This window comes from Doryrhamphus excisus, chromosome 1 (genome assembly GCF_030265055.1).
Source record: "Doryrhamphus excisus isolate RoL2022-K1 chromosome 1, RoL_Dexc_1.0, whole genome shotgun sequence".
In the NCBI taxonomy this organism is placed as follows: domain Eukaryota; kingdom Metazoa; phylum Chordata; class Actinopteri; order Syngnathiformes; family Syngnathidae; genus Doryrhamphus; species Doryrhamphus excisus.
This window is the reverse complement of record NC_080466.1, coordinates 16,557,352-16,570,665: the sequence shown is the minus strand read 5'-3', so window position 1 is coordinate 16,570,665 and position 13,314 is coordinate 16,557,352. Positions and strand designations below refer to the sequence as shown.

The window sequence follows — 13,314 nt, the reverse complement described above, 5'->3', positions numbered from 1 at the left end:
GTCTGTTTTCTTGGATGACTAAGGAAGTACAAATGTTTACATTTTGAAAAACCCAATTATTGGAATACCAAAATTTTGTCGATTAATTGTATAATATTTGTTTCAGCATTCAAATTATTATATTAGTTTTTTTTGTTGTTGTTTTTTTAGAATTTTACAATAACAATGGGCGGCACGGCGGTCGAGTGGTTAGCGCGCAGACCTCACAGCTAGGAGACCAGGGTTCAATTTCACCGTCGGCCATCTCTGTGTGGAGTTTGCATGTGGGTTTTCTCCGGGTACTCCGGTTTCCTTCCACATTCCAAAAACATGCTAGGTTAATTAGTGACTCCAAATTGTCCATAGGTATGAATGTGAGTGTGAATGGTTGTTTGTCTATATGTGCCCTGTGATTGGCTGGCCACCAGTCCAGGGTGTAACCCACCTCTCGCCCCAAGACAGCTGGGATAGGCTCCCCCGCGACCATCGTGAGGAAAAAGCGGTAGAAAATGAATGAATGAATGAACAATAAGAATGCAGAAATATGAGAAAAAAGGTTGCAATTACAAGAAAATATTACAAAGTTACAACAACAAAGTCAAATTAGGAGAAAAAAAGAAAGATGAAGTTCATTTAGTTCATTTTAATTCATTTAGTTCATTTTCTACCGCTTATCCTCACGAGGGTCGCCGGGGTGCTGGAGCCTGTCTGAAGACAGCTGGGAAAAATATAGAAAAATGAAAGTCATATCGTTATGAGAAAAAAAATGGGAATTTAAAGGAAAAACTCCAAATTTTACAACAAATTTTTACAACTGAACTGTTGTAAAATTCAGTTCATTCATTCATTCATTTTCTACCGCTTATCCTCACGAGGGTCGCGGGGGTTGCTGGAGCCTATCCCAGCTGTCTTCGGGCGAGAGGCGGGGTATACCCTGGACTGGTCGCCAGCCAATCACAGTGCACATATAGTCAAACAACCATTCACACTCACATTCATACCGATGGACAATTTGGAGCCGCCAATTAACCTAGCATGTTTTTGGAATGTGGGAGGAAACCGGAGTACCCGGAAAAAACCCACGCATGCACGGGGAGAACATGCAAACTCCACACAGGGTGGGATTGAACTCAGCTCGGTTGCTCAGTAATAACATCAAAAATTATCCAGCGCCATCTTTTCCTTCTTGTTTAGATTTTTTGGAGATGGATTTCCCTTCTGTTGTGTTTTTGGCGTTTCCCCCTGACTTCCATCAACCCCCAAAGAGAGCAGTCACCTCCAGTTGGGGGGAAGGGGAGGGGTGGTATCCCGGTTGGCACCCCACCCCCGCTCCCCCCAAACACACATACATTTATATCCACACACATGTCCATGCCAAGTAGAGAGTGTGTGCGCATGCATACGTAATGAAGCCTCAATGCAGAGATTTACAGTGTTGGACCGCCCCCACGCCCGCCGACACATGCCCCGCCCATTTTTTATGGCAGGACACATTTTTGTAAAGACATGCAAAGAATGAAGCAGATGAGAGTGAGGCGGCCCAACTCTGGGGGCGTCCATCTGTGCATCTCGCTGGCTTACATCGGCAATGGGGGGTAAGTGAGTGGTGGGGGGGTCCTGTCGTGTTGCCAGGATGCACATTTAACGATGTGAAGACGCACACACAGATAATGATTTGGGAACAAAGCTTGCCTGTGCCTCACTCGTACGAACATTTTTAGTCTTTTGAGTATTACTCCGAGAATGTAGTACACTACACTACGTCAGTACCCGGATGTTGTACTCATTTACCACCCTCGGTAAAGAGACACAAACTCGGCTACAAAAATTAGCACGTAAGCCAACGAAAACCACACAAGATCAAAAAACATTCAGAGAGAAAAAGTTCTCTCTGAACAACAACAAGAAAAGCTGCTTGTATGCTAACGTCATTGCGTCATGCTAACGTGATAGCATGATTTCGTTTTTTGCATCTGAAGCAACTAGTCCAGGGTGTACCCCACCTCTTACTCCAGCTAGGAGTAAATACTCCAATACTCCAATACTCCAATAAATACACAAAAACACACCCACATTGTACCACCTCCCCAACGTTCCGCAGATTGAATCCCAGAATTTACTGTTCCAACACGGAAAACTCGCAGAAATCGACATGATATTAATTGATGTTGTCATTGTGAGGAGACAGAACGAGTATTTTGTGACGGACTGTCACTAACACTAACCAGCCTCCTCCCGACTTCAAGTCAGCGGAACCTTCTCTTATGGAGCGTGAATTGAAGCTAGCATGCTAGTTTGGTCATGTGTGCGACTCAGGCTGGATGGGTATATTTTTACTGCGTTGTGTTTTACTGCTTTATGTACCTCTTACAATGCCCGATGATTCTGAGTCACGCTTATTTTTTACCTTTTTTATGTCTTGTCCAAGTCAGGGAAAAGTCTAAGCTACACTGGACCGGACCAGGAGGGGATAGAAAAGAAGAAAAGGAAAACAAATTGGTGAGTGTTTTCATAGGGCCGTAAGCACAGTTCCACCACATACTACACCGTACCAGACCAGAACTGTCTGAGTACGGAATCAGAGTAGGGCGCCCAAAGCACCGCCGTCTTTTGTATGTGACGCGTATACGTTTCAGCTTTCCCCATTTAGCCGTCGGACATAATGTAGTCGTCTTTTTAATGCACAATTCACACAGAAGCCAAGGCGTGACGTTTTGTGTTAAACGGCTGTGTGTTTAATTCAGTGTTAGGAGACGGGAGGTGTTGAAGATATATTAACAAAAACACACACACACACAAAAATGATCTGCCAATCACAATCATACACACACACACACAATTATGTTTCAATGATGTAAAATGAAAACTAAAACTCGCACAATCTTTAAAATGGCCTTCATCAGTGCCTATGGATGCTATGTGACACATACAGTACTACACCAACACTTTACAAGGAAGTGTCTTCAGGCGAGAGGCGGGGTACACCCTAGACTGGTGGCCAGCCAATCACAGGGCACATATAGACAAATAACCATTCACACTCACATTCATACCTATGGACAATTTGGAGTGGCTAATTAACCTAGCATGTTTTTGGAATGTGGGAGGAAACCGGAGTACCCGGAGAAAACCCACGCATGCACGGGGAGAACATGCAAACTCCACACAGAGATGGCCGAGGGTGGAATTAGACTCGGGTCTCCTAGCTGTGAGGCCTGCGTGCTAACCACTCGGCCGCCGTGCAGCTATATAGATGGTTATTATTATTATTCTTTCATTCATTCATTCATTCATTTTCTACCACTTTTTCCTGGACTGGTGGCCAGCCAATCACTGGGCACATATAGACAAACAACCATTCACACTCACATTCATACCGATGGACAATTTGGAGTCGCTAATTAACCTAGCATGTTTTTGGAATGTGGGAGGAAACCGGAGTACCCGGAGAAAACCCACGCATGCATGGGGAGAACATGCAAACTCCACACAGAGATGGCCGAGGGTGGAATTGAACCCTGGTCTCCTAGCTGTGAGGTCTGCGTGCTAACCACTTGACCACCATGCAGCCCTAATTAGTTATTATACACAGTAATCTGCTTTGGATATAGTAGTTAATATTTGTGATGATCGAGTGTGTGGCGAAGCTAGGCACTAGCCTGCTAGTAGCTAGCTGGTAAGGTGTGGCGAGGTGTCACTACACCAGTAAATTAGTTCTTCGGTGTAATGTTAATAATAACAATGCTAACGCTATAGCTTGGTTAATATGCGGGTCACATTGTCTTTTTGGAGGTGTTTTCAGAAGACTTCTGTTCTTCTGGAGCACCTGGAAACACAATGTGTGCTGGTCATGCTGGTCTGCTTGTCCTCAGACCAGCAGAGACCAGCTACCAGAATTAAAAACACATCGTATGCTGGTTTATGTAGTTTTTTTCCAGGAGCGTTTCTTGTTCGTTGAACTTCCTCCCACATCATCAGTCATTTGAAGACATTTCCACAGTGCTATGATGTTATTATCATATTTGCACGAAATCACAACAAGTAGCTGGTCTACAGACCAGCATACTAGCACGAAAACACAACATATGTATACCGGTATCAGGTCTATGCTGTTTTTTTCAGCAGGGCACTTCCCGTAGCCTCCCCATTGGTCGTCAACAATAAGAAATAAGCTAAGACAACACATCATCCGTAACACCACACAAGTCAACATGGAGGCAGAGAGTCGTTAGCCTCCTCGCAAGAAGAAGAAGATGCTTCAGTAGAGCGGCGCTCCACGTGATGCCGCACTTCCCCGCCGCCTCGCCGCTAATTAGCCCTCCAACAAACAAACATGTCAGACTTCAATCTCAACTGATAAACGCTCGCCCTTAAGAGCCGCTGCGCACGTCCGCAAAGTCGATGGGAGCAGCGTGCACGCGGATGACCGCACGGTTCACTGGACTCCATTTACGCTGTTGCTAGTTTTTGGATTTTTATTAGGATTCTGTGTCCATATAACAACCTGCATGCACACCACACAAGGCTAACATACACAACATTAAACATTCCTTATGATGGAAGCTTCATTTGGGAAGAATGCATGATTGTTTTTCACATATCCAAACTGGGCCACATTAGAGGAAATTAATCAAAATTTGGGTCATTTGAAGCAGGAAGTGTAAGGAAGTCAACAACAGCAACACTGTTCAAGTGACTCCTATCACATCAACGATGGAGGATCGCCAAATAGCGAGCAAGATTGTGTTTCCGTACAGCCGATTTATGAGCAGCAACGATGATAGGTTCTAGATACTTCTAGAGAGTGGCTGACAGCAGAAATTAAAAATTTTCAAGTTTTTAAATTTTTAAGTTTTTTAATTTTAAAGTTTTTAAGTTTTTAAGTTTTTAAATTAAGTTTTTTTTTAATTAATTAAAAAAAAAATTTTCACGTACCGAAGTACGAGGTGATATGACCATCCAATGACATAATGGGTACCATAGTACCCATAGTACCCATTGTTATATTGGATAATACAAGTGTGAAGGTGACTATAGGGGTGTTATTTTATATGGACAGGGCTCTAATAATGGTAAAACTTGTGGTCCAAATTCACAGTAGTGCTTCTTGGAGAGACACACACTGTCGGAGATGAACACACCTCATTAGCATTAAAGCTACTGACACACAAAAGGACGTAACGCCTTGCAAGGTTTACTAACTCGCATCAAAATGAACATACAGTACATGATTTTGGGAATGAAATTGGTGCAAAATACTTTCATATGCAAAGATATCGTGAAAGCAGTAGTTGTTGTGTTAGAATATTCCAGGAACAAGCGCTGAGGTGAAGTAAAAAAGATGTCATGTTGACATGTCCGACAGAAACATGGAGGAGACCATCCTCTCCTTTCTTCCTCAGCCTCATCATGAGCAGCGTCCCTTGCTAAAAAGCAGCATGGAAGCAGGCGGCCGCCCTCATTAGAGCGCTAAGTAGGTGACAGGTCAACGCACAACATCTGGACACTGGAGATGCATCCAAAAGTGCCGCAAAACACTCAGGCCTCCGCCGCCACCGCCGCCGCAACGTTTGGTAAAAGGCGGATTAGGGAGGCGAGGTGGAGAGATCAGAGGCGGAGTGGATGATAATCTTGACATAATATCGAGCTCGCTGGATGTAACCAGATTAAACGTCAGCTAATGAAATACGGCAGAAATGGAGGCCTCGGGGGCCGGGAGCGGCGGGGGGAGGGTGTCGGAGGATTCCAAAATAAAAGCGCATCGCTCGTTCCTTGCAGACAAAAGAGTTTTTGGGTTTTTTTTTATGACGGTTGGATGCTCCGTTTGAATGCCACCAACCAGGAATGATGTGACAGACGCCGGTAATGCTTCCTGTGTGAAAGGGAATTCTGTCATCCCAAGACATGAGAATGAAATTGAAAGCCTTTTCTCACCCTGTTGTGTAAAAAGTTGACAAATTTCATATTTAATGGGCCATAAAACAAAGAAAACATAAAACTGCTTTCATGGTTCTAAGATATGATTCTCCAGTAAATAGAACTTCTCATAATATTCCCATTTTCACAATCAACAAGAACTTTTTGTTTGTAAATTACTGACGTTCCTTATTATATTCATACTTTGCTGTTGTAAAATTAGGAGTTTTGCTTTAAATTCCCATTTTTTTCTCATAACGATATGACTTTCATTTTAAAAATTTCTATAATTTATTTTGTAGCATTAGTCTGATGTTTTCTCGGAAAGTTGCAGTATTTTTCCTCATAAAAATCATGACTTTTCCTGTCAAAAGTGTAGCTATTTTTCCTAAAATTAACTACAACTTTCATCTTGTACAATTACAATTTATTTCTCATTAAAATATATATATTCAAAAAAAAAACATGCTAGGTTAATTGGCGACTCCAAATTGTCCATAGGTATGAATGTGAGTGTGAATGGTTGTTTGTCTATATGTGCCCTGTGATTGGCTGGCCACCAGTCCAGGGTGTACCCCGCCTTTCTCGCCTGAAGACAGCTGGGATAGGCTCCAGCAACCCTCGCGACCCTTGTGAGGATAAGCGGTAGAAAATGCTTTCTATTTTTCTCCTATTCTGACTTTGTTCTTGTAACATTGCAATATTTTCTCATAATTGCAACATTTTTTTCTCATATTTCCGCATTCATATTGTAAAATTCTAAAAAAAAAAAAAAAAAAACTTATATAATAATTTGAATGCTGAAACAAATATTATCCAATTAAACGACAACATTTTGGTATTCAAATAATAGTTTTTTTCAAAATGTAAACATTTGTACTTCCTTAGTCATCCATGAAAGCAGACCTGTTATCTTTGTGTTTTGGCAAAACAAAATATTCGCACACGTCAGCTTTGACTTTGGAAAAGAGTGATGACCATTTTTGTCTCTTCTCTGGTACATTGCTTGTCATCGACTACGGAAATAGTCAATAGCCGCAACCCTAAATAAGTTTATTTTTAGTAATGTACGACAAACGATGCAGCAGATTCCATTATTAGTCACGTTATGCAGTATTTTTTTACTTTCTTGTATTCATAATTCCAGCTTGGAACATGTTCCCCAACTCTACTGAACAACGGTATCACACTGCTTTTATCTTATCCACTACTTCACCGGGAAGGCTGAGACTTGAAGGTTTTCAAGCTCCGCTTTCTCCTTGGTACTATTATATGCACTGCATTTGTTTACCAAGCGGACAAACACTTCCTGTCGCTCGCTTAATATGTATCATGTGGGAAATAGCAAATGTTCCATACTGAAAAATTCAAACATATGCACCATTACACCCAACCGGTGAATATTCTGACCAAAACGCACAACGATGAGTAAATTCAAGAAACAATACAAGCAGTTGATGTTTGCTAAATACAAGGATGAAGAGTATTGAACCAGTCATGATGTGCTATATATATCACTATATTGACACTTAATATGGTACCCATTATGTCATTGGATGCTCATATCACCTCCTACTTCGGTACGTGACAACAAAAAATTAAATGAATAAATAAAACAAAAAAAAGCAAAATTAATACAATAAATTAAAAAAAAACTAAACTATATTAGGAAAACAGCAAGTGAACAAATGTAACAGTTACTGATTGTAAAAGTACCAGAGGGAGGGGTAGGATTTAATAAGCTTTGCTTCTTCCTACTCCTTTTGGACATGTGGAACTGTGAACTGATTATGTGATGCATTCAATTGTAATCTGATGCATGTTCAAATGAAATAAAACCATTACCATTACCATTACTAACGACTGAGGCACAAAAATCTATCGTACAGGAGTTCTAGTTCTTCATTAGTTCCTCAATAAATACTGTAATTTTCCGTACCATATTGTAAAGTGTTACCAATGCACCTATTCCGATAAAACCACTAACAATGCTCTGTTTACATATAATGTGACACGCATATTTAATATTAAAATTAACATTAAATTAAATAAAATTAAATTAAATTAAATTGAATTTTAAAAATTCATCAAATAAATTAATACAATAAAGTAAAAAATATATAATTATATTCGGAAAGCAAGAAGTGAACAAATGTAACAGTTACTGATTGTAAAAGTACCAGATGGAGGGGTAGGATTTAATAAGCTTTGCTTCTTCCTACTCCTTTTGGACATGTGGAACTGTGAACTGATTATGTGATGCACTCAATTGTAATCTGATGCATGTTCAAATGACATAAAAACCATTACCATTACCAAAAAGCACAACCAAATAGATACTCAATAAGAGTTGGGATTTGTCAATTTAGCCGGAAAAGGCTGTGATTTTGCCAGAGAACAGCCACACAGGAAAAAAACAGTTTTAAAAGTCCATCATCACAACATCACATCATTCCAACAAGGACCTCCTTCGCCATCGCAAAACATCAACAATGTACAGGAGCCCCTCCCCTTTTATTAAAACACTGAATGATCTCTGATAATTTCTCCCAATGCAGCAATGCGCACTACCAAAAGATCATTTCCATAGGAGGAAGAGGAGGAGGAATAGAAGGCGGGGGGGGGGGGGGGGAGTGGGGGGGATCATGTTTGGAAATCGGCCGCGCGCACCTCCCCCTTCCCCCTCCACCACCAAAAAAGCCTGGCCGGGGACGCGCACTCGGGTACGGCGGCTCTGATTGGCTGAAGCGCGGCTCCCGGAGACCACGTGACGCCCGCTGCTTACAATAAATAAACATGTCATGAATTTTAACGTATTTACATTTAGTAAAAAAACCCGCAATGCACTTTTATATCATTTTTTCACAACAAGCGAACCACAAATGCGAGACACGTAAAATCCCCACACTTATCGAGAATTACTGGATGTGTCCGGCCGGAGGCCAACAGCAACATATATAGGAAAATGACAGCTCCACGGAAGGACAGAGGATGGATTTTTCCCAGCTGGTGCACAGCTTCCATTCCACACACACACACACACACACACACACTCACGCACAATTCCAAGCGAGCTTACCTACACAGTGAATGAGTTTGTGCCTCCAGGAGTCAAGTTCCTGCCGAAAGCCGCGCCTCTCTATCGTGCATTGCTGCCGTTTGCACAGACTCGCCATTTTCTGTCGGCCCCTCCCGTGGGCGCGCACATACTGCTGGGTGCTTCCCCGCGCGCGCGTCACCCGTGCTGCTGCTTGCTTGCTTTTTTTTTATTGTAAGGGTGGAGTGGGATATGAGGGGACGGGACTGCAGCATCCCCCTTTCTATAGCTCTCTCTCTCGTCCCACCCACCCCCCTTCCTCACCCCCCACCCACCCCCCTGCATCTCTCTACTCCCATTGGTCGTCCTCAGGGATGTTTGTCTCTCTTTTTTTTTAATGTTGTGTGTGTGCAGCACATGGCGGCGTGCACCAAATGTGGCCTGGCTTAGAGGGCCCAATGTGTGTCAAAGGGCGAAGGTGCAGGGAGGGGTGGGGATTTAAACATGCACATAAAGACAACGCATTGTTCACATGCACACGCACAGGATGTAAATAAGCTGTAGTTTGCATACAAAGAGGTTTTGTTTTGGATGTTTTTATGTGGGTTTTGATGGCTATTCCGCAATGTCCGAATAATCCCCGCAAGGAGCCTTGTGCTTCCTGAACATTACAGTACCGATCCATATGTCCCTACTATCGTACATCAATGCAAAAAAAAAAATCAATTGCACAGTTATTAATATTCTTTTAATCTAGCCATATACGTATGCAAATGATGGAGTTGGATAAATTCAATTTTTATTGGGTTGGAAGCTGTTTCATTCATGTTGCTCTGCTCTTAGTGAGTAGTACTATATACAGTATGTTAATCTATTTTATGCCATGTTTATTCAATTTCAGATTTGAAAAGTTTGGGAAACACACAACAATAGTAGAGCTAGTATAGATTACAGCATTGTCATAATGGTAATGGTTTTATTTCATTTGAATATGCATCAGATTACAATTGAATGCATCCCATAATCAGTTCACAGTTCCACATGTCCAAAAGGAGTAGGAAGAAGCAAAGCTTATTAAATCCTACCCCTCCATCTGGTACTTTTACAATCAGCAATTGTTACATTTGTTCACTTCCTGCTTTCCTAATATAATTTGTGTTCTTTTATTTTTATTTTTTCAATTAAAAATTCTATATATTTATGTATTTATCTGTTTGTTTGTTTGTTTATTGATTTATTTTATTTTATTTTATTTTATTTTATTTTTGGCCACGTACTGAGAACTACTACCCATTCTTCACAGAGACTTGAGTCGCCAATGCATCCCTCTTCAAAGATTTTTATTGTATTGTGGCTAGTATGGTAATGGTAATGGTTTTATTTCATTTGAACATGCATCAGATTACAATTGAATGCATCCCATAATCAGTTCACAGTTCCACATGTCCAAAAGGAGTAGGAAGAAGCAAAGCTTATTAAATCCTACCCCTCCATCTGGTACTTTTACAATCAGTAACCGTTTCATTTGTTCACTTTCTGCTTTCCTAATATAATTTAATTTTTTTTTAAATTAAAAATACCATATATTATTTATTTATTTATTTAGTATTCATTTTTTATATTTATTTATTTTAATTTTGGGTCACATACCGAAGTACGAGGTGATATGAGCATCCAATGACATAATGGGTACCATAGTAAGTGTCAATATAGTGATATATATAGCACATCATGACTGGTTCAAGACTCTTCATCCTTGTATTTAGCAAACATCAACTGCTTGTATTGTTTCTTGAATTGGCTCATCGTTGTGCATTGTTTGAGGTCCTTACTCAATCCATTCCATAGTTTGATTCCACATACTGAAATGCTATGGCTTTTTAACGTAGTCCTAGCATAGAAGTGTTTCAAATGTACTTCTTCCCTGAGATCATATTTCTCCTCTCTTGTAGAGAAGTATTGGATGACATTTTTAGCTAATTGGTTATTTTTAGCTTTATGCATTATTTTTGCTGTTTGAAGATGAACTATATCAGCAAGTTGAAGTATTTGTGATTTTAGAAATAAGGATTTTAGAAGTAGGTAACGCAATCAGATACTATTTTTAGTCGACATGGTATCCAAAGGGGGTATTTTCTGCGTATTATAAAAAGGAAGTATTAATAACAATATTATTAAATATCACACTAACATGCGTTGTCAGTGGATGTTTTGTTCAGATAGCTTAGCATAAATACGGGCCCAGATTGGATTGCTTTTAGCATTTTTAATCCCCATTCTTCAATTTTTCTGGATGTGGCCGTTGACCTTGACCGTCCACGATGTAGATGCATCGCCATCGTGCTACTTTATGTCATGACATAAACCCGTACAGCACAACGCTCCTTGCTTGAGCACGCTAATGTTAGCATTCCTTGTTGTTGTCTGTTCTCCTACTGCCCACAGTCTCCCTTCCGTGGCCAGCAGCAGGAAACTCGCTTTTTTTAATTTTCCATTTCATTTTTCTCCGCCAGAGAGTATGACATCCACGCTAATGTCGTCATTTAGCCAATTAAAGTATTACTAACTTCTCCTTTAACGGATTAGGCATCCCTTTTGTTAATGGCTTAATGTGGCTATAATCACATTAAATTCAAACTCACCATCACTTGTTTCTTTAGTGTTTCTTTAGTCACATTTGGGAACAAAGAGTTCAGGGACGGCACGGTCATCAACTGTGACCCATTTTCATTTATCCAACAGTAAGCACCGAGAGCCAACATTTTCATGCATGGCATATTAGTAAAGTGATATAATGTGGATGTTTTTCTATTCATTACTTCGCTAATGCATGATGTGTGATTGTGTGGACAAATGGACATCATACACATCACCGGCTTGCTTTAATCAATGCCCGGGAAGTCAGTATATGCGTTTAATTTGGGTCACCTTGGCTGCTTTTCCTCCTCGTCAGCTTTTTTAGTGAATTGCAGCTTTGAACGTAGGAGCCCATCTTGTCATTTAACAAACCGTCACCAGCTCACCGCAGCTGCCCCAGCGCGTAAATCAACTTCCATAAAGCTCACCAAAAAACGCGGGCCTAATCACCAAATTGAAACATGAAATGGCAACGTGTCATTAAAAGGCAAACCTCTCTGGTCCTTTCTAATCCTGCAGAGGCGCTGGGCAGCACATAAAAACTGCAAGGGCAAACGTTTTAAGAGAGGAGCACTCCGGCTAATTAAGTCGTTGAACCCGCTGCCCTCCACAAAGATGTCGCCCACGGAGGGGTTGGGCGGCAAATACACATCAGCCAATAGGAGGAGATCTTGAATATCCGTATACTCCTGTGAACCAATCGGATTGCGTCATCTTGGAGACACGTTTGGCGGGACTTCCGGGAAAGTAGTGGCTACGGAAAAGGCTAATTTTTCGCCGCTAACAGCTGATGATTTCTGGCACCTGTCGGCGCTCTGATTCAGCGATGTAGATGATAGACACCGAGCCGCTGTTTATCTAAACAGGTAAAGCGTTGATTTTGTTTCTGTGCGTTGTGCGTGAGTTTGATTCCGCGGCTGGCAGCGTCATGCCGGTAGGATGAAAGGGATTAGAGCGCCGTTACTGTGGCAACATTAAATGGAGGAAAACTCCCCTCCTCATCTCGTAATCAGTCTGATGGCATTTAACGAACAATACCGTCTAATAAACCTGCTTTTCACGCATAGATTAGTAAGTTTTAATATTAATGCAGTAGTAGGTTCCGGCAGGTGTCATTTTTTGAGCTAAAAAAGAAGCGTTTTACCATACTTGTATTGTCACACAAATAGAGCTTCAGCAACAAAGGGGAACAACAAAACAAGACAAATATCTTACTCACAGTAACTACTGGATATGCTAATTATGTGATACAGTAGTACAGTAGTTAGATTCCAAAACATAGATGAAATTTGTAAAAATACTGAATTTATTTAAAAAATCAGCTTCTCGATACAGCTAAATGAACAACTAAGGCACTCAATACAAATTGATTAAATGAAACTGTAATACAGTTTTTGCTTGAACAAAGCAAAATTTGTTCTCAATCAGAAATCACTCCACACTCTTTATTGCTCTCTGGTTCGACCATATCTTACTTATTGTGTGGATATATATATATATATATATATATATATATATATATATATATATATATATCTCATAATGCCGCCTACAGAGAACATACTAGCTCCTTATTTCTAAAATCACAAATACTTCAACTTGCTGATATAGTTCATCTTCAAACAGCTAAAATAATGCATAAGGCTAAAAATAACCAATTAGCTAAAAATGTCATCCAATACTTCTCTACAAGAGAGGAGAAATATGATCTCAGGGAAGAAGTACATTTGAAACACTTCTATGCT

General features: G+C 40.6%; 2 protein-coding genes across 9 annotated transcripts in view; one reads left to right on the top strand and one right to left on the bottom strand.

Annotated features, from left to right (window-relative positions):
• The window catches only part of lcor (ligand dependent nuclear receptor corepressor), a 70,444-nt gene extending 61,218 nt beyond the window's left edge, over positions 1-9,226 (bottom strand). Inside the window, exon 1 of the mRNA XM_058046153.1 lies at positions 8,975-9,226. Coding sequence (XP_057902136.1) covers positions 8,975-9,071 — 97 coding nt within the window. The 5' untranslated portion in view covers positions 9,072-9,226. The remainder of the gene's footprint in view (positions 1-8,974) is intronic.
• Positions 1-13,314, top strand: part of LOC131100709 (MORN repeat-containing protein 4-like) — a 71,925-nt gene that overhangs the window by 48,093 nt on the left and 10,518 nt on the right. For 7 of the 8 annotated variants that reach the window (XM_058046158.1, XM_058046162.1, XM_058046157.1 and 4 more), the window contains one exon: positions 2,408-2,478. The gene's annotated coding sequence lies outside the window, so the exon portion shown is untranslated. Of the gene's footprint in view, positions 1-2,407; positions 2,479-12,000; positions 12,436-13,314 lie in introns of those variants that run through there. The other variant, XM_058046155.1, reaches the window with a different exon arrangement.